Source organism: Acomys minous (assembly GCF_964271855.1).
Source record: "Acomys minous genome assembly, chromosome: 3".
NCBI lineage: Eukaryota > Metazoa > Chordata > Mammalia > Rodentia > Muridae > Acomys > Acomys minous.
This window is the reverse complement of record NC_140485.1, coordinates 86669728-86697053: the sequence shown is the minus strand read 5'-3', so window position 1 is coordinate 86697053 and position 27326 is coordinate 86669728. Positions and strand designations below refer to the sequence as shown.

General features: G+C 35.6%; 1 protein-coding gene across 7 annotated transcripts in view; it reads left to right on the top strand.

Moving 5' to 3' along the window:
* Window positions 1-27326, top strand: part of ASCC3 (activating signal cointegrator 1 complex subunit 3) — a 264221-nt gene that overhangs the window by 172345 nt on the left and 64550 nt on the right. For all 7 annotated transcript variants that reach the window (XM_084776931.1, XM_084776925.1, XM_084776929.1 and 4 more), the window contains 2 exons: window positions 5473-5584; window positions 5749-5883. In XM_084776931.1, the coding sequence (XP_084633057.1) occupies window positions 5473-5584; window positions 5749-5883 (247 nt within the window). The remainder of the gene's footprint in view (window positions 1-5472; window positions 5585-5748; window positions 5884-27326) is intronic.

Sequence of the window (27326 nt, the reverse complement as noted above, 5' to 3'; positions counted from 1 at the left end):
GAAAAAGATAATCTGAAGTTTCATGTGTATAATTCTTATTTCTACCTTGATAAAGACTTTAAAGAATAGTATTTTTAAAGTTGTGTTAGGTTTTGATTGTTTAAATTTTATGGACTTTTAAATTTTTATTTCAGGGAGAGGCTTGTTATGACTTTTTCCCAGAGGACTGCTAATAGAAGTTAGCTTGTCTAGCCCATGTGCTAGATGCTGTCAGTATCAAACTGCCTTTGACTTTCACACTTCTCAGGGGACTAGTAATTGTTGTGTTCAAACAGCCTGTAATTGTGATCCCGCTGGCTTTCTCAGTACGCTTCTGGCTATTAGAATCATTAAACAACTCAGCACCTGTTAACAGCATTGTAAATATTCAGCCCTGTTTGTGTGCAGGTTAAGTCCAATACAGAGAAATCTTACAGAGCTCAGTCTCATAAATTAGACCTTCTGACAAGTCAATTATTGTGAAACTGCCTTTCTATATGAAAGAAATGAAATAGCATGCTGACAAAAGGTAGGCTTTCTGTTTGTAGCAGCAGAAGATAATGACTTGATGATTCGACACAGTGAGCATGAAACTGCAGTCTGCCTGTTAGCTGTAATTAAACAGTTGTATAAAAATTGCTGTTTAAATAATCAGTAAATTATAAATTTTATGCTGTGGAGAGTACAACATGAAAACAGACCTTTTTAGTTAGCTGCCACATGCTTTTTCAAGTTAGAAAGGTGATTATTGAAAATAATAATAATTGTTACTTAGGTAAGAAACTGGGAGGTAACCGAGTTCACTTAAGAGTAAGAATCGGAACATGTTGTCAAGCCAGTCAGACCTTCAGCATATATTAACTCTCAAAATGTTATGTATCCTAAAACTTAATTGTATTACATTTACATTGTAAGTGTGTTGCAAATCATGTATCTAATTATGATGGGAAAATATACTCTATAGAAGTTTTTTAATGTTTCAACTGATCTTGCATTCAGACCAAATATTCAGCCAAAGAGTATGTTTCATGCAGGTCAGTGAAGTTCAACTACTTGGATTGAATTTATTTCTTCCAGCTGTGTCAATGGAAAGGAAAAGGAAAAAATAGGAATGAGTATCAGTAACAACTTTAAATATTTCCTTTTAGAATAAGTTGATTGTTCAATGGTTGGATTTGAATAATCCTTTGTAAAGTAATCTGTATTCTTAGAGACAGCATGAATTTGATCAAAATTTCTTCTTTTAGCAATTGATTACAAAATGTCTCCCCAGGCTGTGTTATTTGGATGAAGTCAGTCCTCCAAAATACTTAGAAGGGAAATTCACAACTAAAATAAAATTCTAGTGAATAAAGTAAAATTAAGCAAAATATAGTAAATGAAGCAAAATAGAAACTGAAAACATCTTAAGGAAATTTATAATTGATAGCTTTAAATATGGTTGCACCTAACATGTTTATTATAGTAGAAAGTGGGAAGTTGGCATTCCAGTTAAATATTTAGGATAACAATTGTTAGTAATACGTAACAGTATCCATGATCTTTTTTTTCATTAAGTAGCCTAATAAATAAACATAGAGATAAAAGTGGAATTTTAATTTTTGTTTCATAGTAATTGTTTTCTAAACATTTAATTGCATGAAGAATGTTATATGACTCTGAAAATGATGCTACTAATCCATTGTCTAGGGGACATTTTAGTAGTATTTTTGATTTACGATAAACTGTATTATAATTAACTAGTGCAGGTAGTTGTAAGTCACATTGGGAGTGTATTGGTTTAGCAAGCCCAAGGAGTGTCAGAAACATAGAGAGCTCTCATATTTCAGAAAGTTTGAGGAATCTAATTTGGAGAATTAAAAATAGGAGGGAAACAAATTTCAATAACTTGGAAATTAGCTTACTTGTGATACATCAAGCATCCAAAATTTTTTATTACTTTATCTTTTATTGTATAGTGTTTTGCCTGTATGTATGCTTGTGCATAGTGATTGCATGGTGCCTGTGGAGGCCAAAAGAGGGCATATTCCCTGGAACTGGAGTTACACATAGTTATGAACCACGTGTGGGTGCTGGGTATCGAACCTGGGTCCTCTGGAAGATAAGCCAGTGCCCTTAACCACTAAGCTACAAGCCAATGTGTCCAAATTTTTTATTTTCACTTTTAAAGCAGAAAGAATTATCCTAAGGAAATAACACAAATTAGTCATTTCTCAGGATGAAGGGAATAGTTCTTGGCTTTTTCTAATGCTTCTTTTCATTTCCACATAGGCCAGTGTCATGAATATGAGCACATTGTTTGGTTTAATGATACATAGAGTTCATCACTATGTTTATCTCATTGAAAGTGCTGCACTGAGGCTCATGACAAGAGAGTATTTGCTTGAACAGCAGTAGTTTTGCTATGAGCCAAAAATAACTGTTTCCTTTTTTTTTCCTTTATTAATTGATTCTTGTTACATCTCAATGGTTATCCCATCCCTTGTATCCTCCCATTCTTCCCTCCCTCCCATTTTCCCCTTATTCCCCTCCCCTATGACTGTTCCTGAGGGGGATTACCTCCCCCTGTATATGCTCATAGGGTATCAAGTCTCTTCTTGGTAACCTGCTGTCCTTCCTCTGAGTGCCACCAGGTCTTCCCCTCCAGGGGACATGGTCAAAGGTGAGGCACCAGAGTATGTAAGAAAGTAATATCCCACTCTCCACTCTACTGTGGAGAATGTTCTGTCCATTGGCTAGATCTGGGTAGGAGTTTGAAGTTTACAGCCTGTATTGTCCTTGGCTGGTGCCTTAGTTTGAGTGTGACCCCTGGGCCCAAATCTGCCTATCATAATGTTCCACTTGTAGGTTGCTAGGACCCTCTGGATCCTTCTACTTTGCCATTTTCCCATGCTTCTCTCACCTAGAGTCCCAATAGAATGTCCTCTCCTCTGTCTCAGTTTCCTGGTAAGTGAAGGCTTTCATGGGACATGCCCCTTGGGCTAATATGCAGATATAAGTGAGTATATACCATTTGAGTCTTTCTGTTTCTGGCTTACTCACTCATTATGATCATTTCTAGCTCAATCCAATTATCCACAAATTTCGGGAATTCCTTGTTTTTAATAGCTGAGTAGTATTCCATAGTGTATATGTACCACAGTTTCTTTATCCATTCTTCTACTGATGGACACCTAGGCTGTTTCCATGTTCTGGCTATTATGAATAAGGCTGCTACGAACATGGTTGAGCAAATGTTCTTGTTGTGTGCTGGAGCATCTTCTGGGTATATTCCAAGGAGTGGAATAGCTGGGTCTTGAGGAAGCCCTATTCCCATTTTTCTGAGATAGCACCAGATAGATTTCCAAAGTGGCTGTACTAGTTTGCATTCCCACCAGCAATGAAGGAGTGTTCCTCTCTCCCCACATCCTCGCCAGCATGTGGTGTCGCTTGAATTTTTGATTTTAGCCATTCTGATGGGTGTAAGATGGAATCTCAGAGTTGTTTTGATTTGCATTTCCCTGATGATTAAGGAGGTTGAGCATTTCTTTAAGTGTTTCTCAGCCATTTGATATTCCTCTGTTGAGAATTCTCTGTTTAGTTCCAAGCCCCATTTTTCAATTGGGTTATTTGGTTTGGTGGTGTTTAATTTCTTGAGTTCTTTATATATTTTGGATATTAGACCTTTGTCAGATGTAGGGTTGGTGAAGATCTTTTTCCAGTCTGTAGGCTGCCACTTTGTTCTCTTGACAGTGTCTCCTGCCTTACAGAAGCTTCTCAGCCTCATGAGGTCCCACTTATTAATTGTTGACATTAATGTCTGCACTGTTGGTGCTCTGTTCAGGAAGTTGTCTCCTGTGCCAATATGTTCCAGGCTCTTCCCCACTTTTTCTTCTAAGTGACTTAGTGTCTCTGGTTTTATGTTGAGGTCTTTAATCCACTTGGATTTGAGTTTTGTACAAGGTGACTAATATGGGTCCTGTTGCATTTTTTTACACATAGACCTCCAGTTAGACCAGCACCATTTGTTGAAGATGCTATCTTTTTTCCATCGAATGGATTTGGCTTCTTTGTCGAAAATCAAGTGACCATATGTGTGTGGAAGTAACTGTTTCTTGTCTTACGAAATATTATTTTGCTAAACAAAATCTAGTCCTTTGCTCATCATTCCACAATGAAAACTTGAGTGAATGTAGACATTTCAAATTCTAGCATCTTAGGAATGTCAGTGCACTAACTTATCTTTCCTTAGTGAACTTATCCTGACGTGATTTTAAATTTCTCACTCAAATATTTTAAAATAAGTTTTAACTTTTGAAGAAAAAAAAAAGTGCTTCCTACAAAGCGTCATCTTTGCAGAGTGATAGTGATTTCATTTGAACCTCTTTCATTTGAGATTGTTGACACCTTTTTTTCAATCCTGTTCTAGGGTTGTAACTGCCTTGGTGGGATTTTTAGTGAAAAGAATTTGTAAGTCTCTAAGGTCACTTTTAGTTCTACACTTGTCATTCCTTTGAATGAGAGGGGAGCTGGGATATTATAGATTCTTCATGCTGGTTCCAATGGTGTTTACTGGCAGTGATGAGGAAACTGTCATGATTGCTCATGTAACCTTCATTCTTTAGGTTACTTCCCAAGTACAAACTGCTCGTGGTCAGGAGTTTGCCTTTCATTGTTACAGTGAAAAATGAATGGTCAGATGAACTATATGTTCTTATAGATTTTATTTAGAAACTGTGCAGAGCTGGAATCTTTGTGGTCTTTATGCATTGCAAGATAGAATATTTTAGCTTGATGATTTCCCTTCCAGGTATTACAACAACATTTGTTACATAAATACTAGGAGAGATTTTCCAAATTTTACCATTAAGATCAGTAGTTCTGATTGTTTTGTAAAGTTGTTAAGGGGCGTGTGTGTGTGTGTGTGTGTGTGGTGTGTGTGGGGGGGGTGTGTGTGTGTATGTTGTGTTGTGTTGTGTTTTCAGCCAAACTTTGCATTTCACACTTTCTAAATTCAGTGCATAAGGCTACTTTCGAATATATGGGTAAAATGAATTAAAACCAAGTTTAACATAAGAAAGTGTCTTTTCATACATTTTTTAAGAATCATATGATGATGATGTAATCAGCATTTAATAAGAGTTTGCAATTGTTTAAGTCTTTAATACATAATTCTATGTTTTTACAGTTGGTCTTTTATTATGCTTACAATAAATACATTTTTTATTTTTTTAAGGTTTACTTTTTTAAAGAGTAGAAGAAAACAAATGTCTTTTTCACATGATGTACCATTGTATCTGCCTATTTTACATATTTTAATGTATTTTTCACTGGTGTTAGCAAACTTAAACTTTATTATTGTGCTTTTGACCTGTGAAATGGGAATGTTAATTGTGGTGTTTTTTTTTTTCATTGTGTTTTCTATTTGCTATAAATCCACGCTTGTAAAATTCTGAAAAGATTATAAAGTTGAAGTATAGACACATCTTGAAACTGACCTTGCTTTTTTCCTAGCTACTACAGCTTGGGTGACATCAGCGAGGAATCCAGGAACGAGTTCCTGTCACATCTGATACAGAAGTCTCTGGTTGAGTTGGAGCTTTCCCACTGCATTGAAGTCGGAGAGGTGTGACTTCTGATCCAGCTTTTGACAGTAGGGTGCTTGGGGCTTGGGCTATCCAAATTAGCAACAGTTCTGTCTCAGTAGCAACCACAGTTTGAGCTATGACCCTCCGAGGAATGTGGACCTCCACTCTATGTCTCACCTTGTTTTATCTTTATTTGAAATAGGATAATCGCAGCATTGAGCCACTGGAATATGGCAAAATTGCCTCCTATTACTATTTGAAGCACAAAACAGTCAAAATGTTCAAGGACCGTTTGAAACCTGAGTGCAGCGTTGAAGAATTACTTTCAATACTAAGTGTGAGTCTTACACTATTGTGGGTTTTGTATATATATTTTATGCCTTCTCTTATAATTTAGACCTTAAGTTGTTTCCAGTTCTGGAAAATTTACCTGAGGGTGTCCAGGAGGGGCATTCTTCTTTCAAACAAGTTTTTTCCCAATTTTATGTAGGATAATCTTGGCACAAATATGACCACATGACCCATCATCTAGAGCAGGATGCTACTGAGTAGAATAGATGCTGTTGGCATGTGAGTCAGGATTAGAGGTTTATTTGCACAAGAGCCTTTTCTTAAGGATCCATAAGATTAAATTCAATTTCATGTCCGAAGTAGTCCCTGCTCTTCACATTGTAGGACCCACAAGGAGACTGTGCTACTACATCTGAGCTAAGTGTCCAGCTCCAGGTCATACATGGTCCTTGGTTGATGTATCAGTCTCTGTACTGTAATGTGGTTATCCTATATTATGTGGTTGATAGCTACTTATGAGTGGGTTACCTCACTTAACGTGATCTTTTCTAGTTCCATCCATTTGCCTGCAAATTTCAAATTTTCCTAGTTTTGAATAACTGAATAGTATTCCATTTCTGTAAATGTAACACAGTTTTTCTATCCATTCTTAAGTTGAGGGATGTCTAAGTTATTTCCAGAATCTGGCTATTAAAAATAAAGCTGCTGTGAACATAGGCATAAGCAAATAGCCTTGATGTATGTGAAGCATCATTCAGCTATATTCCCAGGATTAGTATGGCTGGATCTTGAGGTAGAACTAATCCCAATTTCCTGAGAAAGCACTGGATTGATTTCTAAACTGATTTTACAAGTTTACACTCCCACCAGCAATAGAGGAGTTTCCTCTTTCTCCACATCCCCGCCAGCATGTGCTGTCACTTGAGGTTTTGTCCTAGCCATTTGGACAGGTGTAAGATAGAATCACAGAGTCATTTTGAGCTGCATTTCCCTGATAACTAGGGATTGTAGTCATATAAACTGTTAGTCTATTTTTATCACAAGAATAGACATCCTGCGTGCAACAGATAGATATGATTTTATAGAAAGATAAGGTAAAATAGATAAGGTCTCAAAATCCTGAGACAATAGGACAGGTTAACTCCTGGCAACACCCCGCCTATTTCAAAGAAGATGATAAGCATCAAGGAATCTCCTTATGGAGATGGCTTCAAATGTGCAAAGAAGCCACTGGGTAAAATACCTCATTTGTACCACAGACAGAATTCTGCCAAAAAATGGGCAAGCTAGGATACAGGCAGAGTCTACAGCCAGACTCTGCCAAGACAGGATAAGCAAGTCCTCAGTAGTTCCTGCCTCACAAATATGTGTCAGATATGTTGGGCCAGAAGGCTGAAGAAGATTCTCCAACATAATAGAGAGTTGTGGATGAGTATTCAGGTAGCAATCTGTCTCTGTCATCTTCTCATTTTGAAAGCTACTAACCTGTACTCCCTGTATACTCAGGTAATTAATTTTATTCCTTTTCAAGTCTCTGATAGAGTTGAAGACCAAGTAGCTTAGTTTCACAGTGAAGCTTAGTTGTTTAGGGTTAAGATGTTTTTATGTCTAGATAGATGTTTTAAGTTGATAAGAGATATGATAGATACTGATTTATATTCAGAATTTTAGACTCACCAACATAGGACAGATGTTTTCTTCAAGGCTGCCAAATACAAATAGCCAAACACTAAGAATGTAACATTTATATAATTCCAACATGACCTTGTGAGTAACAATTAAGGCATTAAGTTAAGGAGTAGATTTATTTACTAATCTACTTTTTGTCCTATCATCCCTATATACTTCTTTCTTTTCAACCACTATCTCCAAATCTAAAAATGAAAGATAAAGGAAAGGAGAGACATCGCTGAGTCCAACCTTGTTTTCTCTCTGAATAAGACCAATAATAACTTATAACCAACTCCCAATAAAAATAAACCCAAGAAAGCAACCAAAAACCTACCAAACCCCACTTAAAGGAAATGGGGCATAATTCTCTTAAGGTTTATTTCAGCTGATTTTGGATGAATAATACATTTGTTTGGGCCCAAATAAAATCGGGAAAAATGGTTAAACTAGCTAGAAATAAAATTTGTGGTCCAGTTTCTAAATGTTGAGAAGTTCCCGACTTAATTAGAGTCCTGTATAAGGTAGTCTGAAATACTGGAGGAAGCTTTCTTCATTACTGTCCTGGGAGCTGTCCTGTTCTGATGAGGCACAGCAACTGAAGCACTTGGTGTTGGAACATGAAGGATATAGGATGTCAGTGTCCAGCATGATGAGAGGAATGAATCCTGTCAGGTCTGATGCAGTGTCAGTGTCCGGTTCTTTTGTTCTGAAAACATATAATTTCTCACAAGCATTATACAGTCCTAAGAATATAAATGTATAAGGTTGGGGTGATGCACCGTACAATTAACGCTGTTTCTCTATTCTTTGTATGTGCCGAAAAAAGACATATATAAATCTTAATTCATGCTATATGAAGAATGGCATCTAATAATTATTCACAGGAATTCTCTAGCCAACAAGCATTGTCTATGCATAAACATTCATATCTCAGCCAGTCTCAGAGCTATTCCTGTGTAGTGGCATTAGCAGTATAAGTTACCTGCTTGTTCTGTAGTTTGAATTTTTCATATCCTAGTTGTATCCTCCTCTCCCTTATTTCCTCCCTGTCCTCCCTCCTTCATCCACTCCCCTTCCCTCCCCTAGTAGTCAGAAAAGGCAGCACTCCTCCCCTAAGATCTGACCTCTGCCTATCAAGTATCTATACTACCTGTATTCTCTTCCTCTGTGGCCTGCCAAGGCCGCTCTGTCATGTGAAGTGATCAAAGCTGAGGGACCAGAGTCCATGTCAGAAGTAGTATCTTCTCTCCATATGGGACCCACAAGGGGACTGTGCTGTTATCTACTACATCTGAGCAGAGGGTCTTGGTACACATCATATATGGTCCTTGGCTGGTGTATTAGTCTCTGTATTGTAGTAAGGTTATCCTGTGTTATGTGGCTAATATCTGCTTATGAGTGAGTATATACTAGTCATATCTTTCTGGGTCTGGGTTACCTCACTCAGGATGATCTTTTCTAGTTCCATCCATTTGCCTGCAAATTTCAAGATTTCCTTATTTTTAATAGGTGAGCAGTATTCCATTGTGTAATACTGATTCTTTTTTGTGTATGTGTATCTAGAGAGTGTGAGGCACTCGTGATCAGGATATAAAATTGTAGGCATTACCAGTGAACTTCCTAATGCACAGATGAACTGTGCTCTGTGGCAGAGTGGTGCTTAGACATTGATAACATCAATCAGGGCACTACTTGTTATAGAAAATAAATTTAAAGAAAAAAAACATGCATTTTCTGTCCTCCATATTAATCTCCTCTACACAGGATATTTGATGTTGACTTCAAGTTAGAAGGATGTTGAAGACAACACCAAATGGTCCAAAGTGCATGACTAAAGCCCAGCAAGGTGGGTTTTGTATCACTCTATGGGCCGTCTGAACAAAAATACTTTCATTCTTGTGATATGCTCATAATTGGGAAGTGATTCCATCAGATCCTACAAGTATAAAGTTGAGTTACCACTTCTGTTGAGATACAGTGTACACCAAAGACTCGCTTTCAAGAGTCAGAATAAGCCCATTACCAGTGAACTAAAATGGAAATGGGACTGTCCCATTAAATTAATGTCAGACCAGGATTATTTCTTTGCAGACCAGGGAAGGCAGGCCTGCGCGTGTCAGGACTAAACCAACGTGGCATGATCATGACTTTTCTGTCTCTTTCCCCTGTAGATGCATAGGAATAATTTTACCCTTCAGAATATGTTTTTTGTTTTGAGTGTTGCACCCTATAATTCCAATGATAACTTCGGCTGATCATTACACTATTGTGTGAAAAGCTCTGTTTTAACAGTGTAATGGAAAATATGTTTTGGCTATATTTTTCTTGTAACTCCTCTTGAGACTTTTACATGCTTTTCTTTCCCAGAAGTTGATTGATTGGCATACACTCGCCTGTATCATTGTCTTTAAACTATAATTAGAGCCCTTTTGTGGGTGTAAGGCCAAAGAGTCCACTGAGACTGTTCTCCTCAATATCTATTACACAGTAGGAACATACTTGATTAAATTCTGTCCATCAAATAAAAAAATAGCGTTTTATTGAGAATCTACTGTTTACTTTCCACTTTATGTAAATTACTTATAAGTCTCAATAACTTCTTATGGTATAATCATATAAATTGTGATTATGAATTTTACAAATAAGTTCCTTCATAACCCACTGAAAGTACTTGTTTAGGTTTCTCTCCAATACCTAACTTAACCTTCCAGGCACAGTTTACTTTGTCCTGTGGGCCAATTCTATCTGTAAAATTTTAAATATTAAATGATAAGATCATATACTTTTAAAAAAATAAACAAGAGTTAATTTTAAAGCTATGTGTGATCTTTTAACCTAGATTGTAAGTGTTGAATACAATGTTAATCACTGGCAAAAATAATCATTTCAGCATTCCTTGTTGAAAACGTAAATTTGAAGTTTTAAACCATCTGATGCTATTTTTAAAAGATTGGGTATTTTAGAAGAGCCCTTGCCAAGTCTTTTTTAACACCATGAATTAATAAGCTTCATAATTAAGGCAGCTGCTTCACACCTCTATTGTTAACCAGTGACATTACATCTGTCCTGTTCCATTGATGCCCTCCTCCTACTTATTGAAGCATTTAGCAGTTTTGGCAACAGGGATTACATAGCTTGTAGTTAGTAGTCTAATTAGGTATAAGTGAAAATCCTGAGGGAAAAGTACATTTCAAAAGTAATTTGAAGAGTCTCCTAATGATGCTGGCAACACTCCAGAACAGAAAGTGTCCATCGTCATGGCACAGCAGGGTCAGTGTTGATGTATTTGGTGTGTAGAAGTTAACCTGTTTTGAAACAGCAATGGAAATGAGAGCTTTCAAAGCTTGGGAATCTATTTTTTTACTATGTGCTTTCTTAGGAATATTGAGTAAAAGAACAAATTTTATATATTAAAATATAGCAATTCCATTTTTTTTAATTTCATAGTAACACAGCATATCTAAATTTTTAAGTTTGTTAGTATTATTTTTTTAAAGCCATATGGATTTCTTACAATGGACAGTGTATAACACTTTCAGGAATAGACCATCTTAATGCATTCATCTTGTCGTTTTTGGTAGTTGAACTACAAATCTTTTGATATCAAATTACAAAAATATCTTTCTCTAACATATAAGGTGATTAGAAAAATAAGTGATAGTTTTTTAAAGAGATAAACTTAAAACAAAATAGTTAATAATTAGTCCATTATAAATAGGACATTGGGGAGGGGGCCTCGCCTGTAAAATAAAAGAGTCCGTTAAAGGGGAAAAAGAAAAAGAAAGGGAAAGGTTAACTGACCGTGGATACTACCAACCTCAAGGGTCTTCCATTTCCACCTAACCTCGTGGCAGTCACAGAATCCCATCTGCTGTTCTCTATTCTCCATGTGGGACATCCTGATGTGATACATTGCAAGGTTTGTGAGAAGAGCATCCTTACCCTCAACCTGGCATGGTAGAGGCACAGATGGCAAATGTCTTTTTTTAATGTATCTTTCTATTCTCTTCATCTTTTCTTTACTCTGTTATTTTTTGGCTTCTCCCAGCATTCTAGATTTATAACTTTTTTTAATAAGTGAAAACAAATGATTTCCTAGTAAAAAGATGGCAATCTCAGATGAGTTTGTTACCGTTTATAAGATCAGATTTCTTAACCTATTAGGTTCTAAACATAAAATCTACCTGAAATTTGTCCTGTTCTCAATTTTTGTTCATTTTATTTTCTGATTACTTTGGTTTACTAAATAAGTGCACAGAAAAGAACTATCAATTACCAGTATTCTGAAGATTGGTGATTAGATAGGATTTTTAACTAAGATATGAATTACAGTACTTATGAATAACTTTAATCTTTCTTCCATAATCATATCAACTCTTATCTTAAAACTCCACCCTTGTCTAGAATAGCACAGAATGGAAAAATAATACAATCTAAGTTCTATTTAGTTCTAAGATTCAAAATAAAATTGTAATCAGGTCTCACAAGCAAATTATAAAATGTTCTGTCTCCTTTCTTATTAATGTTCTGTGCTTTGGGGGGGGTTATGCATATTATTTTACCATTTTATCTAAAATTGCAAATATATAAAAATCATTTGCTTATAACTTTCTTAGCCTAAACTGTCCATAGAAATATTTTATTATTGCTTCTTTAGATTCTGTAAGTGTCCTTTTCTAGTACTGGCCCTAAATACAGTTGAGGAGTACCAAAGAAGGAGAAGACAGACCCCTGTCTTTTAAAGGAATTTATGCTAGAGCCAAATAAATCTTATGACTACAAAGAAGGAAGCTTGTATTTGTATCTGGCATTGCTGTTCATTACTACTTTAACTGTGCATGGAAAGGGTTCAGTCCAGATCAAAACAATCAGAGCAAAGGCTTGCTGACATTGTCCTCTCTGGAAATCCGAGTTCTCACCCTGGTGGGAATGAATTACATGTGTGAGGGGTTATCAGAGAGGGCTTGCCAAGGGCGACTCTACTTAGATATTGCATGAGTTATAAATGCCTTTAAAGTATTTATGAAACTATGGGAATTTTCTTTTCCAGGAATCATTTAACAAAGTATACAATTAACAATTTTGGTTTTTAAAAACAACTTTATAAACTATAATCCACAATTTTGCCATTCACCCATTTAAAGTATACAGTCAGAATTATTCAATCAACTTTATAATCAGTTTTAGGACATTTTATTGCCCAAGAAAGAAATTGCATTGCAGTCATTCCCAATGTCTGCCCTTCATTTGTTTCCCAACAGCTTAAGCCCAAAGCAGTCTGCCTTCTGCCTGCCTTTGACTAATATGAACTTTTCCTTCTCTTATCTATCTATAATTATATATCCTCCAACTAAGTACACACACCCCTGGTCACTTATGCCTTGGCAGCCACCACTCTAGTCCTTTCTTTTTATAAGGTCAGGTTTTATGGATTCCATATATGAATGAGATTCACCAGTGTTCATCTTTCTGTGCCTGGCTTATTTCACTTAAAATAATGTTCTGTAGATTTATCCATATTGTCACAATTGACAGAATTTATTTTCCAACCCGAATTGCCCTGATATTTGTATGCTACATTTTCTTTATCAATTTGTCATTTGATGGATAGCTATGTTTATTAATGTTGTGAAAGAGCCTTAGTAAACATAGAAGAGCATGTATCATTTTTATGTATCTTTTATATATTGATTTCGTTTTCTCTGGTTATATAAGTAGAAGTGACTTTGCTGGATCATTTAGTAGTTTAGATGTAGTGTAGAAGCTTCTATACTGTACTCCAGAACAGTCATACTCATTCATATTTCCACCCACAATGTATAAGAACTCTCTTCTGTTGTTGTTGCTGTTGTTGTTGTTGTTGTTGTTGTTGTTCCTGCACACTACTGCCAATTTTTTTTTCTTTTTCACAGTAGCCATTTCTGTGTTGTAAAACAAACTCATGGCTTTGATTTGTATATTCCTGATTTATATATACTCATTGACATATATATGTCTTCTGACAATTATATATTCAAGACTTTGCTTCTTATTATTATTATTGTTGTTGTTATTATTATTGTTATTGTTATTATTATTATTATTATTATATTTAGTTCTTTAATTTTTCATGCATGTATATAATATATTTCGGTCATATCTTACCCTCCATAACTTCCCTCTAATCTCTCCTGAATACTCCCCATATTTCCCTCCCAACTTCATATATATTTTTAACACACCACCAAGTCCAAATTCACTTGCTACCCAAATGCTCATGAGTGTGAAACCATCCACCAACCACCCTAACAAAACTGACCCTGCCCTGTCCCTCATAAGCTAGGGTGAGACCTCAAAAGCTCTCCACTATGCTAGAATATTGTCTGGCTTGGTTTTACTCAGCCTCAGCTACTGTGAGTTCTCAACTACAATAACCCTGCTGTGTACTGAAGGCACTGTTCCACAACAATCCTCCCCAACCCCTGGGTGTTGTCATCTTTATGCCACATCCTCTGTGATATTCCCTGGTCCTTGAGGGTGGGAGTGTGGTATAGATATCCTGCTGGGAACTGAATACTCCATAGACATTTGTCCTCTTCATTTAGAAAAGTTATGAGTTTATATTAAGCAGTGACTGCTGCAAAAGAACACTCCATAGACATTTGTTCTCTTCATTTAAAAAAGTTACGAGTTTATATTAAGCAGTGACTGCTGCAAAAAGGAGTTTCTCTGAAGGAGACAGAACTGATACAGTCTATCATTGTAGAGATAAGTATTTAGAAGACAGTTTGATACTATGTCTACTTGGTAAAAATAATAGTAATATATTCTCCCCTATAACCTCATTGAGTTTCCCCAGCAACAGGTTCAGTCAGATTTATAATACCAGCCATTTGTCCCCCTGTGGAAAGGGCCTGAAATACAGTCCAAAGGTGGTGGGATACTCCCCTAACAATCATGCCATTGTTGTACCCAGAGACTTGTCTTTTCAGAAAGGTCAATAAAACTGTTGGTGACTTTTTCCCCTTATTACCTGCATATTACTTCCTGATACTGTGAAAGCTACCAAGTAGGGAGTAAGTGTAGAGTCTTTAGTAACAGGATCTTACCAGGATATTCTGGTGAGCAACCAAGAATAATGTCAATAGCTTGTGTTGTACAGAAGTCTCTGGGACCTTCCACCTAGACCAACAACTTGAAGATATCCTACACTTGTCTTATGCCCATTTTTAATATTGCTGCTCATTTTAGTGGTATTTTGATCATGTTTATGTTCCTTATTCTTGCATGCAGCTTTTTTTTTCCCTGTGAGGAATATAATTGCTATTTTGATAGAAATTGCAGTGGCCATGTTGCACACTTTACCTTTATTCATCAATGTTTTACAGTGACCATGACAAGATCTTTTACCTCTGTGATGTTTATTCCCAAGTATTTTTGTACCCATGAGATTACGTTATTGATTTTAATTTTTTTCCAGATAATTTGGTATATCGCATAGAGATGATTTTATATGAATATTTTTCCTTTTATTGAAAATATATTTTTCTCAAATAATATATCCTGATTATGGTTTTACTCCTCGCAATTCCTCCCTACTTCTCTGTCCATCTGGAGCAACTCTTTTTCTCTCTCTGGAAAAGAAACGGGCTTCTAAGGAATAGTAACAATATTAAATATGACATAATATAATAAAACATGATATGACAAAACAAAAACTAACTCATTAGAACTGAGTAAAACAAACAAACAGAGTGAAAAGAGACCAAGAGAAGGTACAAGAAACAGAGACCCATTCATTCAGGAATCCCATATGAGCAGTGTATACTAGAAGCCATAATATATACTCAGAGGATCAGGTAAAGACTGGTGCAGGCTCTATACATGTGGCCTCAATCTCTGTGGGCTCATATAAGCTTTCCTTGTATTGATTTAGAGGAATTTGTTTCCTGGATGTTCTCCACCCCCTCTTACATTCTTTCTGCCTCTTCTTTCATGAGGTTCCCTGAACACTGAGGGGAAGGACTTGAAGGAGCATTCCATTTAGGGGTGAGTGGTCCAAAGTCTCCCACTTTCCACATAATGTCTGGGTATAGGTATCTACATGTGTCCCAGTCTGCCTCAGGGGGAAGTTTTTCTGGTGATGGCAGAACAAGGCACAAATCTATGAATATAGCAGAATTCTATTAGGAGTCATTTTATTGCTATAGTTTATTTGCTTTTGTTTTTTAGAACAGTAGCATTTGGTTTTACTCTAGGTCCCTGAACTGTCTAATCTTAAGTCTTTGGTTACCAAAGCATTGTTGGGTATGGCTTGCAACTCATGGAATGGTCCTTAAGTCAAATTAGATGTTTGTTTGTTACTCCTACTAGCTTTGTGCTACCATTGCAGGTAGGGCAGCCTTGCAGATCACAGGGTCTGTGCCTGGGTTGGGGTTTATGTTTCTCTTTTGGTAGTGTGCAGTATACCTTCTTGTACCAAAGAAGCTAGTCATAGGGGTGAAGGTTTAGTATAAGCATTGATTGCATCTCAACTTCTCTATATCCAGTAAGTTGTCTAGCTGTTGTCTGCAACAACGGGGTCTTGACATCAGTTTGTGGAGAGCAAACTATGGTCTTGGCAAGAGGCTGGGTTGTTTGGGGATTCTCATAGTACCCCTTTGGCCAACAGTTTAATTAGATGTGACACAGTCCTGGTACTGGAAGCTTTATTTGGTGAAAAGAAATGACCAGTTGGGACTGTTTCCCCCATTATTTGGCAGTTTCATTTAGATTTAGGTTTCCATGTTATCCCTCAAATGGTCCCTAATTTCGGCTGTCTCTCCACATGTCCCTTACTTGTCCCCTGCTGGTGGTCTCTGCAAACACCATGGCCATCGTAGTGCTAAGTCATGAGAGGAATTCCAGCTCATCATGATTCAGTAGCTGGTGTTGGTTCAAATTTGAGAAACTAAACCCCAGGCAGTTTATTTTAGGCACATATATAAGTATTGTACAATTTGGAAAAGTTCCCTGGTGTGACACAATTCCATATACACAATAAAGCTTAAGGTATAATTACATTGAAACTCTTTTCAAAGTAAATGTTACCTCCTCCATAAAGATGGGTTCTATAGATCGAATATATGTGTCATCTTGAGGGCTTGGGAAAGGATCTGGTGTCTTCTTAGTCATACAGATGACACAGCTATTAACCACCTGTGGTCCCTTTTTATAAGGCATCAGTCATACAGATAGCACAGAAGTCAGCAGGCTATTAACTGCATTGATTCCTAGCCTTCTGGGTGTAAAAACAGGTTATACTTCTCTTCCTCTGAAGAGATAGCCCAGCTTGTTTAACATTCTTAGTTTCATAATCTTCCAAACTAGGTCATCAGCTGTAACTAGGAAGCAAGAGAAGTACTACAGGTTTAGGACTAAACAGTTACATGAGTCTCTCCACAGTGTAATGGAGCTCATGTGCCACTTGAATTTCAGAAACAGCTTACCTCAGTGTGGCCATTTCATCTCTTCAGGTAAATGACAACTCATCTAATTTCCTCTAAGCCCATCTTCATAGTTATTAAAAAGCCTGAAAGCTGTATCTTCTGCTTTTCTTCACAGAGTTAGTGTGAGATGCTTAGAGTTAATGAGATAATTAAATAACTGAACTATTCTTGCTTATACAAATTGAAGAGATATTTGTTAGAACATTCCTAACCTTGAAAAACAGATAATTTTTGTTGAGCAGTAGTTTGGGAGTTTGGGTTTGGGTATAATACTTTTGGTTTTGGGTACCTTTACATTGTTCTTTGGGGTTCAGGGTATTTAATCTCTGATAAGAAGGCAGCTTTTTTAACCTATTAAGAAACTTTTCATTTCTTCATGGGTGGCTTAGACAAAAAGACTGAGCTTTTGTATGCCAAGTTAATCTTTTATATTTTCTTAGTGAATATCCTCTCTGTAGTTGAAATAGTTGAGTAATCATCTAGTTCCACATTAGTAGCCTTTATATCTTTGCTTGAAGTTGTGTTTTAAGATAAATTTTACTAATAAAGGCTATACATGATATGTGGAATATATGTATACACACACACACACACACACACACACACACACACACACACACACACGTGAACCAAATGATCACATCCACATCTCATGATTCCTCTGCATGATACTTTCTGAATTTCCTCTCTTAGGTTCCTCTGCTTCAACTCCCTCTTCATTTGTGTTCTATAACCAAGTTAATATTTAACTAAAAGTTGTGTATCTTGGTTGGATATTTCTACTGGGAAGTGAGAAAGTCTGTAAAAAATGATTCCCCAATGTAATATTGTCCTCTCTTCAAATAAAAAAGGAGTGATAATCTTTTATCAAGTGTTACTCTGATTACCCAACCTGTCTATGCTTATAAGAGTGCACATCTGATTATATTTGTTAGAAGTCATAGAGGAGTTACGATTAGTCACAGACTATGGCCTGGAAGTACTTCTTCACTGAGATGCTTTGCAAATGGGTTAGCACATCCTTAAATAGTGAACCTGGGCTTGAACACTATACAGAAGCTTTATTAGTGTTTTTGTTTGTTTTGTTTTGGTATTCTTTGGTTTTAAACAAGAACCTGCAATGGGTAGGAAACTATTGGCAACCTAACTAGAGGGGAAAACTCAAGAAAATGAGTGGATTGTTTTATTAAGCATATAATCTGGAAATTTTTCTATGTGTCAGTTATAGTTAAAAAACTGACCAATTTCATCTAGTTCCTTGTATTACTAGGTCAAAATTTGACATTTAATAATATAATTTCTATTCTTCAATATTTAGTTAAGTAATACATTATTTAAATGAAACCATATATAAATATATTTCAAGGCAAAGGTAGTAAAAAAGAAAGAGGAAGGTGGGCTATCATATGATGATGAAATGATCATATAAAAGGAATAAATAGCTAACTTTATATGTACTCAATAGAAAAATAACTAAATATATCAAGTGTCAATAGACCTAAAGGGAAAGATAGGCTACTATAACAACAACAACAACAACAACAATAATAATAATAGTTGCAGAATTTAATATCAGACTTTTAGCAATGGACAGACCATCTGAGCAAAATATCAACAAAGAGATATAGTTCAGTTGTATTCCTGGTAACATGTATTTAGGCAGAAGCTTACAGGAGAGTCCATCCAGCACCTGCAGAACACATGTTTTATCATCAGCACATGTAACATTTTCCAGGTTAGATAATACATTAATTCACAAATCAAGTCACAATAAAATATTGAAAATGGCCATCATATCCAGTCTCATTTCTGGTCACAACATAATAAATCTAGAAATAAATATTAATAAATCTTCAGAAACTATACAAAAGGAGATAAATTAAACAATAACTTCTGAACAAGTAGTAGATCCATGAAGAAATCAATAAGAAAATTTAAAATTCTTACATAAGTTGAAATTGGAGATGCAATATAGCAAAGCCTATAAAATAATGGAAGAATTGGGGGACATTTGTAATAGTCAGTACCCATAGTAAAACAGAAAGAGATCTTAACCTGCAACTTAAGGAACTAGAAACATAAAATAAAGCAAAAATCACAATGAGAAGACGTAAATGACAAATAAAATAAAATAAAATAAACATATATAAAAATCCACGGAACAAAGAACTTGTTCTTTAAAACAAAATTCAAAAGGTAGGGGCTGTAGCCCAGTGGCAAAGTGCTTGTCCTGCAGGTATGACACTTTAGGTTCAATCTCATATTAACAGGGAGGAAAAGACTAGATGCAGTATAATCTCAGCACTCAAGAAGCCTAGGCAGGAGGACTTCTGTGAGTTTCGGGCTACCCTAAGCTGAAAAGTGAGATGCTATCTAGGGGTGAGAAAAGGAAAAGAATTTAATAAACCCTTATCTACACTTAGAAAAATAAAAGACTCAAAATCAAAGATGAACAGGAAAAGTTTAGAAATGCGTACACAGAAATATAAAACATCATTAGTAAATAACCGTATGTCAGTAAATTTAAAAATATAGAGAAAACAGGCAAATTCTTAGACATACTTTATCAAGACTGGAAAACCTGGACAGATCAGATCAGTAAGAAATGACAGGACTGAATAATAACAAAACCCCACTAGGAGTTTAAAAAAAAAAAAAAGCAGATAATACAGATTCACTGCTGAATTCTACCAAATGTCAAAGAAAAAGTTGTCAGTTCTCCTTAAGTTATTCCACAAAATAAGGAAAAAGAAAATCTTTCCTGATACGTTCTTCAAGGCCTGTATTACTCTGGCATCAGCACTAGAGAAGAGTATAGCAGGAAAAGGAACATATAGATAGAGGAATATTCTTTTTCTCAATTTTTAAAAAAAAATTACATTTATTTATCTGTCTATTTCCACATTATGGTTAGTGTGTAGAAGTCCGAGGACTACTTTTGAATTCAGGTCATGACCCTTGGTAGCCAGATAAGCCAAAAAATTTTGATGGGCAATACATGCATAAATTCTATATAAAATAAATATTATCAAGTCCAACCAGTGTATCTATTGGCAAATATCTATCCCTGTGCCTGGTTCTCTTCAGAGCACATAAATCCTTACCATTTTACTAATTTTTTCCACAAAGAGGAGGAGCTGAGTCTTAAGGCAATGTTTTTTTGATGTTTTACACTTTCAAGGCTAAGTTTTAAAAATAATTACTCAACAGATCAAATGAGATTCATCCCAGTGATGCACCCAGTCTGGATGTAGGTAAATCTGTAACTAAGGCACAACATACCAAGAGAATACAGAAGGCTGAGAAACCCATCTTCTCATCTCGGTTATTAAAGAAAAACAAAAACTTGAACATTTGATAGAATTAAACATCCTTTCATTACTAAAAGTAAAACTGAGAAAAAATATGCCACACATGTAGCATAACTCAACTTAACAAGGGCAATTGGAACAAACCAGCAGCAAATACTACTTTCAGCGAGTAAAAGGTGAAGGAAAACTTCTTGTTTGATGACAAGAGGTCTCATTCACCGTTTTGTTTAATATAGTACCAGAAGACTTTGTTACAGCAGTTAAGCAAGAGAGAATGAGAATGTAATATGAGAGAAGGAAAAAGGTCTTATAATTTGCTAGTGGTAAAATTTTATGTATATTTTCATCTTCAGATCTTGAACTGTTTTATTGATTTCCTTCATCTGGTTGTTTGTATGTTCCTGAAATTTTTTCCAGTGCCTCTCTTTTATGTCTTCCACCTGTTTGGCTGCATCTTCCTGCATTTGATTATGGATTTTATTCGTTTCCTCCATTATCATCTTCATTACTAAGGATTTGAAGTCATTTTCTTGTATTTCAATTGTTCTCAGGGTTACTTTCTTTGGGATAGCTGGGATCTGGGGATGCCAAGTTATTTTGGTTTTTGTTGTTTGCATTTTTATACTGTCCTTTAGTCATATTGTTATCTCTGATGTTGGGTCGTAGCTTCTGGTGTCCTTTACTGGTCGGTAAGAGTGGGTAGTTGGTAAGTGATTATAGGTCACGTTTCCTTGCCTGTAGGGATCAGAGAGTTGTTCTCTGGAACCGGCAGGCGACCTGGTTTCTGCTCCAGGAGACTTTGCTGGCGAGAATGTAGAGAAAGAATAACACTCCTTCGTTGCTGATGGGAATGCAAACTTGTACAACCACTTTGGAAATCTATCTGACGCTTTCTCAGAAAACTGGGAATGGGGCTTCCTCAAGACCCAGCTATTCCACTCCTTGGAATATACCCAGAAAATTCTCCACACACAACAAGGACATATGCTCAACCATGTTCATAGCAGCCTTATTCATAATAGCCAGAACCTGGAAATAGCTTAAATGTCCCTCAGTTGAAGAATGGATAAAGAAACTGGTACATTTACACTATGGAATACTACTCAGCTATTAAAACAAGGAAATCTTGAAATTTGGACAAATGGATGGGACTAGAAATGATCATAATGAGTGAGGTAACCCAGAAGCAGAAAGACTCACATGGTATATACTCACTTATAGTTGGACACTAGCCCAAAAGGGATGTCCCATGAAAGTCTTCACTTTCCAGGAGATTGGGATAGATGTAAGGACATCCTACTGAGACTCTAGGTAAGGGAAATATAGGAGGTGGGGAAATAGAAGGATCCAGAAGGTCCTAGAAACCTACAAGAAGAACATCGTGATGGGTGCATCAGGGTCCAGGGGGGTCTGCTCAAACTATTTCACTAATCAAGGACAATACAAGTAGTAAACATCGAACCCCTACTCTGATCTACCCAATGGATAGGACATTCTCCACAGTTATGTGGAGAGTGGGCACTGACTCTGACATGAACTCTGGTGCTCCATATTTGACCAGCCCCCCTTGGTACAGAGGCCTGGTGGCACTCAAAGAAAGAATAAGCAGGCTACAAAGATGCGACTTAATAGCCTATGACCATATAGTGGGGGAGGAGGTTCCCCATAGGTCTTAGACATAGGGGAGGGGCAATAGGGTGAAAGTGGGAGGAAGGGAAGAATGGGATAACAGTTGAGTTATAATCTGAATAAATTAATAAAGTTAAAAAATTTTTAAAAAGCTTTTATGTGTAGAAAAATCTGTATTCAAAAAATAAAAAGCTTAGATCTATTAGATTAATTCCCAAAGGAGAATGTTTTACAAGATAAAGTATATAGTAACTAAATAATTTATAATACCTTCAATGTCCTTATTTTATTTTATTTTAAAGAACAATTAGAGGAATGTACTTTTCTTCTTTGGTTTTTTTGTATGCACGTGATAGAGTGAGGAGATGCCCCTTGCAAAATAAAAAGGATCACTTCCTAAATTAATTTGGTAATTAAAATATATATATATATGTATATATATAGCTAATTAGCCCATTTCATGTTCATTTAAACAAATAATTGAGACTGGATGATTTATAAAGTAAAGAAGTGTATTTACTTTGTAATGTTGGAGCCTAAGAAGTCTAAGAACATAACTAACTGGGCTGATATCTGCCATATCACAACATAGCAGTGAGCATCAAAATATGAGATGATCTTCTCTGGAAAAGACTCAGCATTTCTTAGATGCCTTAGTTCTTTGTCAAGGGCTGAGGCCCCATGAGTTTTTGTCCTTCCTTGTTAGCATGTGAAGGTGTCTTCCTTGTTCAGGCCGGGCAGCCCTGAAATCATATGCATACAAGTAACATTACACAGACTGAGGAGGTTGTATCTAAATATGTAGGTGTATGTGTGTGTATGTGTGTATCAACAAGTAAAGAAATAAAGGCCTTAAATTTGAACAAGAATTGTATGGAAGAGTTGTATAGCAGAAAAGAGAGGGAGGAGAAGATGTAACTGTATTGTAATATTTAAAAGTGAAAAAGTAAAAATAAAAAGTGAGATGTTAGCTAAGATTTCTCCTCCTGTAAACTCAGACACTGCATATTGGAATCCACTGGGAAGCTCTCATCTAATCCTAATTACCTCCCACACATCTCACCTTCAAGTGTCATTAACATATGACATTTGATTAAGTTTCCGACACATGTACTTTAGGAATATACAGCAAACTGTAGTCTTCCCTCCATAAGAAAGATGACAGTGAGGATTTTTGCTGAATATATATGATAATGACCTGGTGACCTCATGTCATTGATGTATTATAGGCTGAATATGTTGAGTTCTAGCCTAAAAACATGATTAAGCCCTACTCTTGTAAATAAATTAAATATGGTCTTTATTGGAAAAGCATTCGCATCATTGTGAACTTATTTTATACTCCTTATAAGAAATTATAAAAATTTTTACAAACAATATTTTCAATCTGACAATCCATAGCATATAGACACATTACAGAAATCCAAGCATCTTAGAAATTAAAACTCATTTTGCCACATTTCAGGCGTGGATCACTAGCAAAGAGGACTTGCTGCTCTTCCGGAGAGGTCAAGTTTGGTTCCCAGTACTCATGTCAGGTAGTTCACAACATCTGTAACTCCAGCTCAAAAAGATATCTCTAAGAAATATGAAACCTCTGGTCTCCACAAGCACCTAGCTCACATAAACAAGCCCACGTACACATAATTAAAAATAATAAAAGTAAATAAGCCTTTAAATCTCACTTTGCTTAAAGAGAAGAGTGATACCTAAATGTCATTCTCCTTGTATTCATAGTTTATACTTTCTTATATACTATTATTTTATGTATAGCAAAGAAAAACAATTTAGTAAAAGCACTATGAGCTTCTGTTGTAACATATTTGCAGTAGTATTAAAACAGCTATTTTTCTTTTATTTTATTTTCTTGTTTGTTTCTTTTTTTCTTTCTTTCTTTCTTTCTTTCTTTCTTTCTTTCTTTCTTTCTTTCTTTCTTTCTTTCTTTCTCCCAGTACTAGGAATTGGACCAAATAGCTCTCACAGGTTTCAATAGTTTCCTAACACTGAGTTGTAGTTCCAACTCTTTTTGGCTTGAGTTTTATTTTGGTTTCTTTGGGGTTTATTTCTTTATTTTTAAAAAATGTATGTTTGTGATAGTCTCTCACTAAGTTATTCAGGGTGCACTTGAACTTGCAACTATCCTATTTCAGCCTTCCAAGTAAATGGAAATACAGGCCTTTACCATGAGGCCCTGCTTATTTTTCTAGGAACTATTATTTGAAATCACTAGGTATTGGTGCCCACAGTATCTTGTGGATGAAGAATGCTGCAAATTCTGGCTATTTTCTGATATTTATTAATTAATCAAAGTCAGCAGCTTGTAAGATAAATGCCAAGCAGCTGTCATCTTCTGACAGAGGAACTAATGAGGTCTCCTGAAGACCCAGTGATGAAGCCAGCAGTGCTCTGCTGGACTGAAAGTGCAGAGAGGTGGAGACCCAATATCACTGCTCTTCAGGATGACAAGTGCAGAAAGACTATGACTTTTTCTTCTTTAAGCATGAGAGAAAATAGAAGCCATAGCCAAGTGAGACCCAGTAAGAGTGATATAGCTTGTACTGCACTAGAACTTAAAAGCAAATGTTTCATGTTCATTTTTTTAAGTCATTGACAAGAAATATATAGGTAATATTTTAAGTATTTCAATTAATGAAAATTCTGCACATATATATGAGTTTTATTTTTTAAAGAATATTCATGCCGAAATATTTAAAATACATATATGCAGATAGGGTTGATTTTGTTTTATTTTTGTTCTTAATGATACTGAGACCCCATAAAGGTCTTTATTAATCTTCAGACTATTATAAACATCAGTCATCATTACCTTATGGGCATACTAAAATACTAGAGAGCTCATTAATAAATAACTGATTAAGCTGGAAATACAGCATGTAAATACATACATATATACATACATGCATGCATACATGCTGTGGTAATAGATTGCTGATCCGTGCCATTTGGGTAGTTGTAGGCTAAAAATAATAGGCTATATTTTCTTTTTAAGGAGGGCAAAAATTGCCAGGTGTGGTGGTGCATATGTTTAATCCTAACAGTCTGGAGGCGTACAGTTCTGTGAGTTCAAGACCAGCTCAGAATGCATAGTGAGTTCCAGGACAGCCCGTGGTACACAGAGAAACCCTATCACAAGCAAACAAAACAAAAAAAGCACACAAAAAAAACTATAGATATTTAGTTATACCAATGTATCAATTAAGGAGTCCTACTAATGACACCAGTAGTTGGTTGCTACATTTAAGACATAGGAAAGTCAATTTGTCTTGTGTATTCTCATATTGTACTCTACAAGTATAATTCGTAGTTAATCAGCCCCAGATGAGTACCAAACTTAAGGACTGTACTTTATAAGCTCTAAACATATACTTTGTTTTTTTTAGTGTTTAAGGTACCTAAGAAAGGCAACTCAACTAAGTTGAGTATGTGCCTGCCTATTTCCTATACATGTAGACATTTAGATGTGAGAAAAGTCTTATGGGCTTTGAATATGACTTAGCCATAAGAATGCGTGTTTGCTTTTTCTTGATTCGCATAGAGCAGATGGGTGCTTGACGGACTGCTAATCCACAGCTGGAATGGTTTCAGCCGTTTCCACGTGGTCGGGTTAGAGTGGCTTTTCTAGTGGACTGAGAGGGCAGCAGAAGAGGGATGTCATTATTCATCAGTATCCCAGTGGGAGCGCTGCCAGCAGAGATTAATTTTTTCTGTTATGCTTGTAAAACAAGCTCAGGTGGAGTCTCTAATCCTCAGGGCACGGGTGGCAGATCAAGAAAGATGCTACAAAGCTAGTTAATTTTCTGATTCTGGGGGAAACAGAAGCTCTGTTAGATGTATAAATACACGATTGCAAATTTAAGTAGCTCAAATCCAAATGGGATCTTCCCAGACATCTGGCATTGAAAATCTCTGTTTTTCTTTGTTATATTTAAATAAAATGTTTTAAAAGTTTACCCTAGGAACAGAAATAGCAGTAACTTTAATTACTCTAACATAATTGATTTTACGAATTAGTAACTTCTAAAACATTTAATATTTACAAACACAAATTAAGACTATGTGTCTAAATACATCAAAGTTGAATGCAAAGTACCCAAGTACAGTACCTACATATAGTTTCAGGTTGGCAGTAGTTTGTGATATTTTTTTCTATCTTTTTGTTTGTTTGCTTGCTTGCTTGTTTTTAAATATATTTCCAGTCTTTTCTCAGTGCTTGTATTTTATTTTCAATTTATGATTTTTTTAGTACCTGCTTTCTTTTTCTTAGTATATATCCCATCAATTTAGGTGACTATTTAACAAACATTATCTCCTCCAATATTTTAAAATATTATTTTGGTCAAGTTCTACTATTAACAAATATTAACTTCCTCCGTGTCCCATGGCATACTTTTGAATCATACTGGTTTGCTTTATTTTGATTTTTGCTTGTGTTTTGAGAAAATAACAGGAAATTAACTGAAATTAAAAAAAAAAGGGCTGGATTAAGAACACACACCTAATAAATTAACTTGTCAGATTGGTTATAACTATAATGTAGTGAGTAGTTTCTAAAGTCTTTGTTACTTCTGTGTCACAGAAGGAGATGTAAGAAAGGAAAGCTCTGCTGAAATGTGTTTAACCTTTCAATATATTTATTTGAAAAACTAGATAGATAGATAGATAGATAGATAGATAGATAGATAGATATTCATTCATAATCAGCCTGTCCAGTAATGCTGGTTATACCTTGCATAAAAAGTAAGCCTTTCATTTGAGGAAGCTTAAATATTTATTTATTCTGACTCCATATCTTGCATTAGCTAGAATATTATGTATTTCAAGAGAACACAGATTTCTGAGGCACAAAGTAGGATGCAAAACTATACATGATAGTAAACACTTCTATAGGACTGTAGGATTCTACAAACCAGGAATGTTTTCTCATGGTTAAAACTACTGAGTGTCAGAGCAGATACAAGTAAGTCTCCTTGGAGCTAGAAAAATAACTGATAATTATGGAGAAACCTATCTCATTTTTCTGAAATAATAACGATTACTAACAAATTACATAATCATTTTTTCAGTCTTTACCAAATCAACAAGTCAACTCTTATCATCTCTCTGTGTCACATCAGAATAAAATTGTTCTATCTTTCAGTACTACATTAATCATAAATAAGGAACAAAAATCTCACTGATCCAGCTTCTTCACTTTCTGTGCTTCTACCATAACTTCTTCAAAGTTATCTTTTTTACATATAACTTATCAACTATTTGATTGCTTTTCAAGTAGCATTTGACTCTCTGTCTTCACAAAGAATGTTTCAAGAGAAGAGAAATAATTTATTCAGTCAGCTGTTAATAGTAAACAATGTATTCTTAAATCAAAATAGAGAAATAGAATATCAATT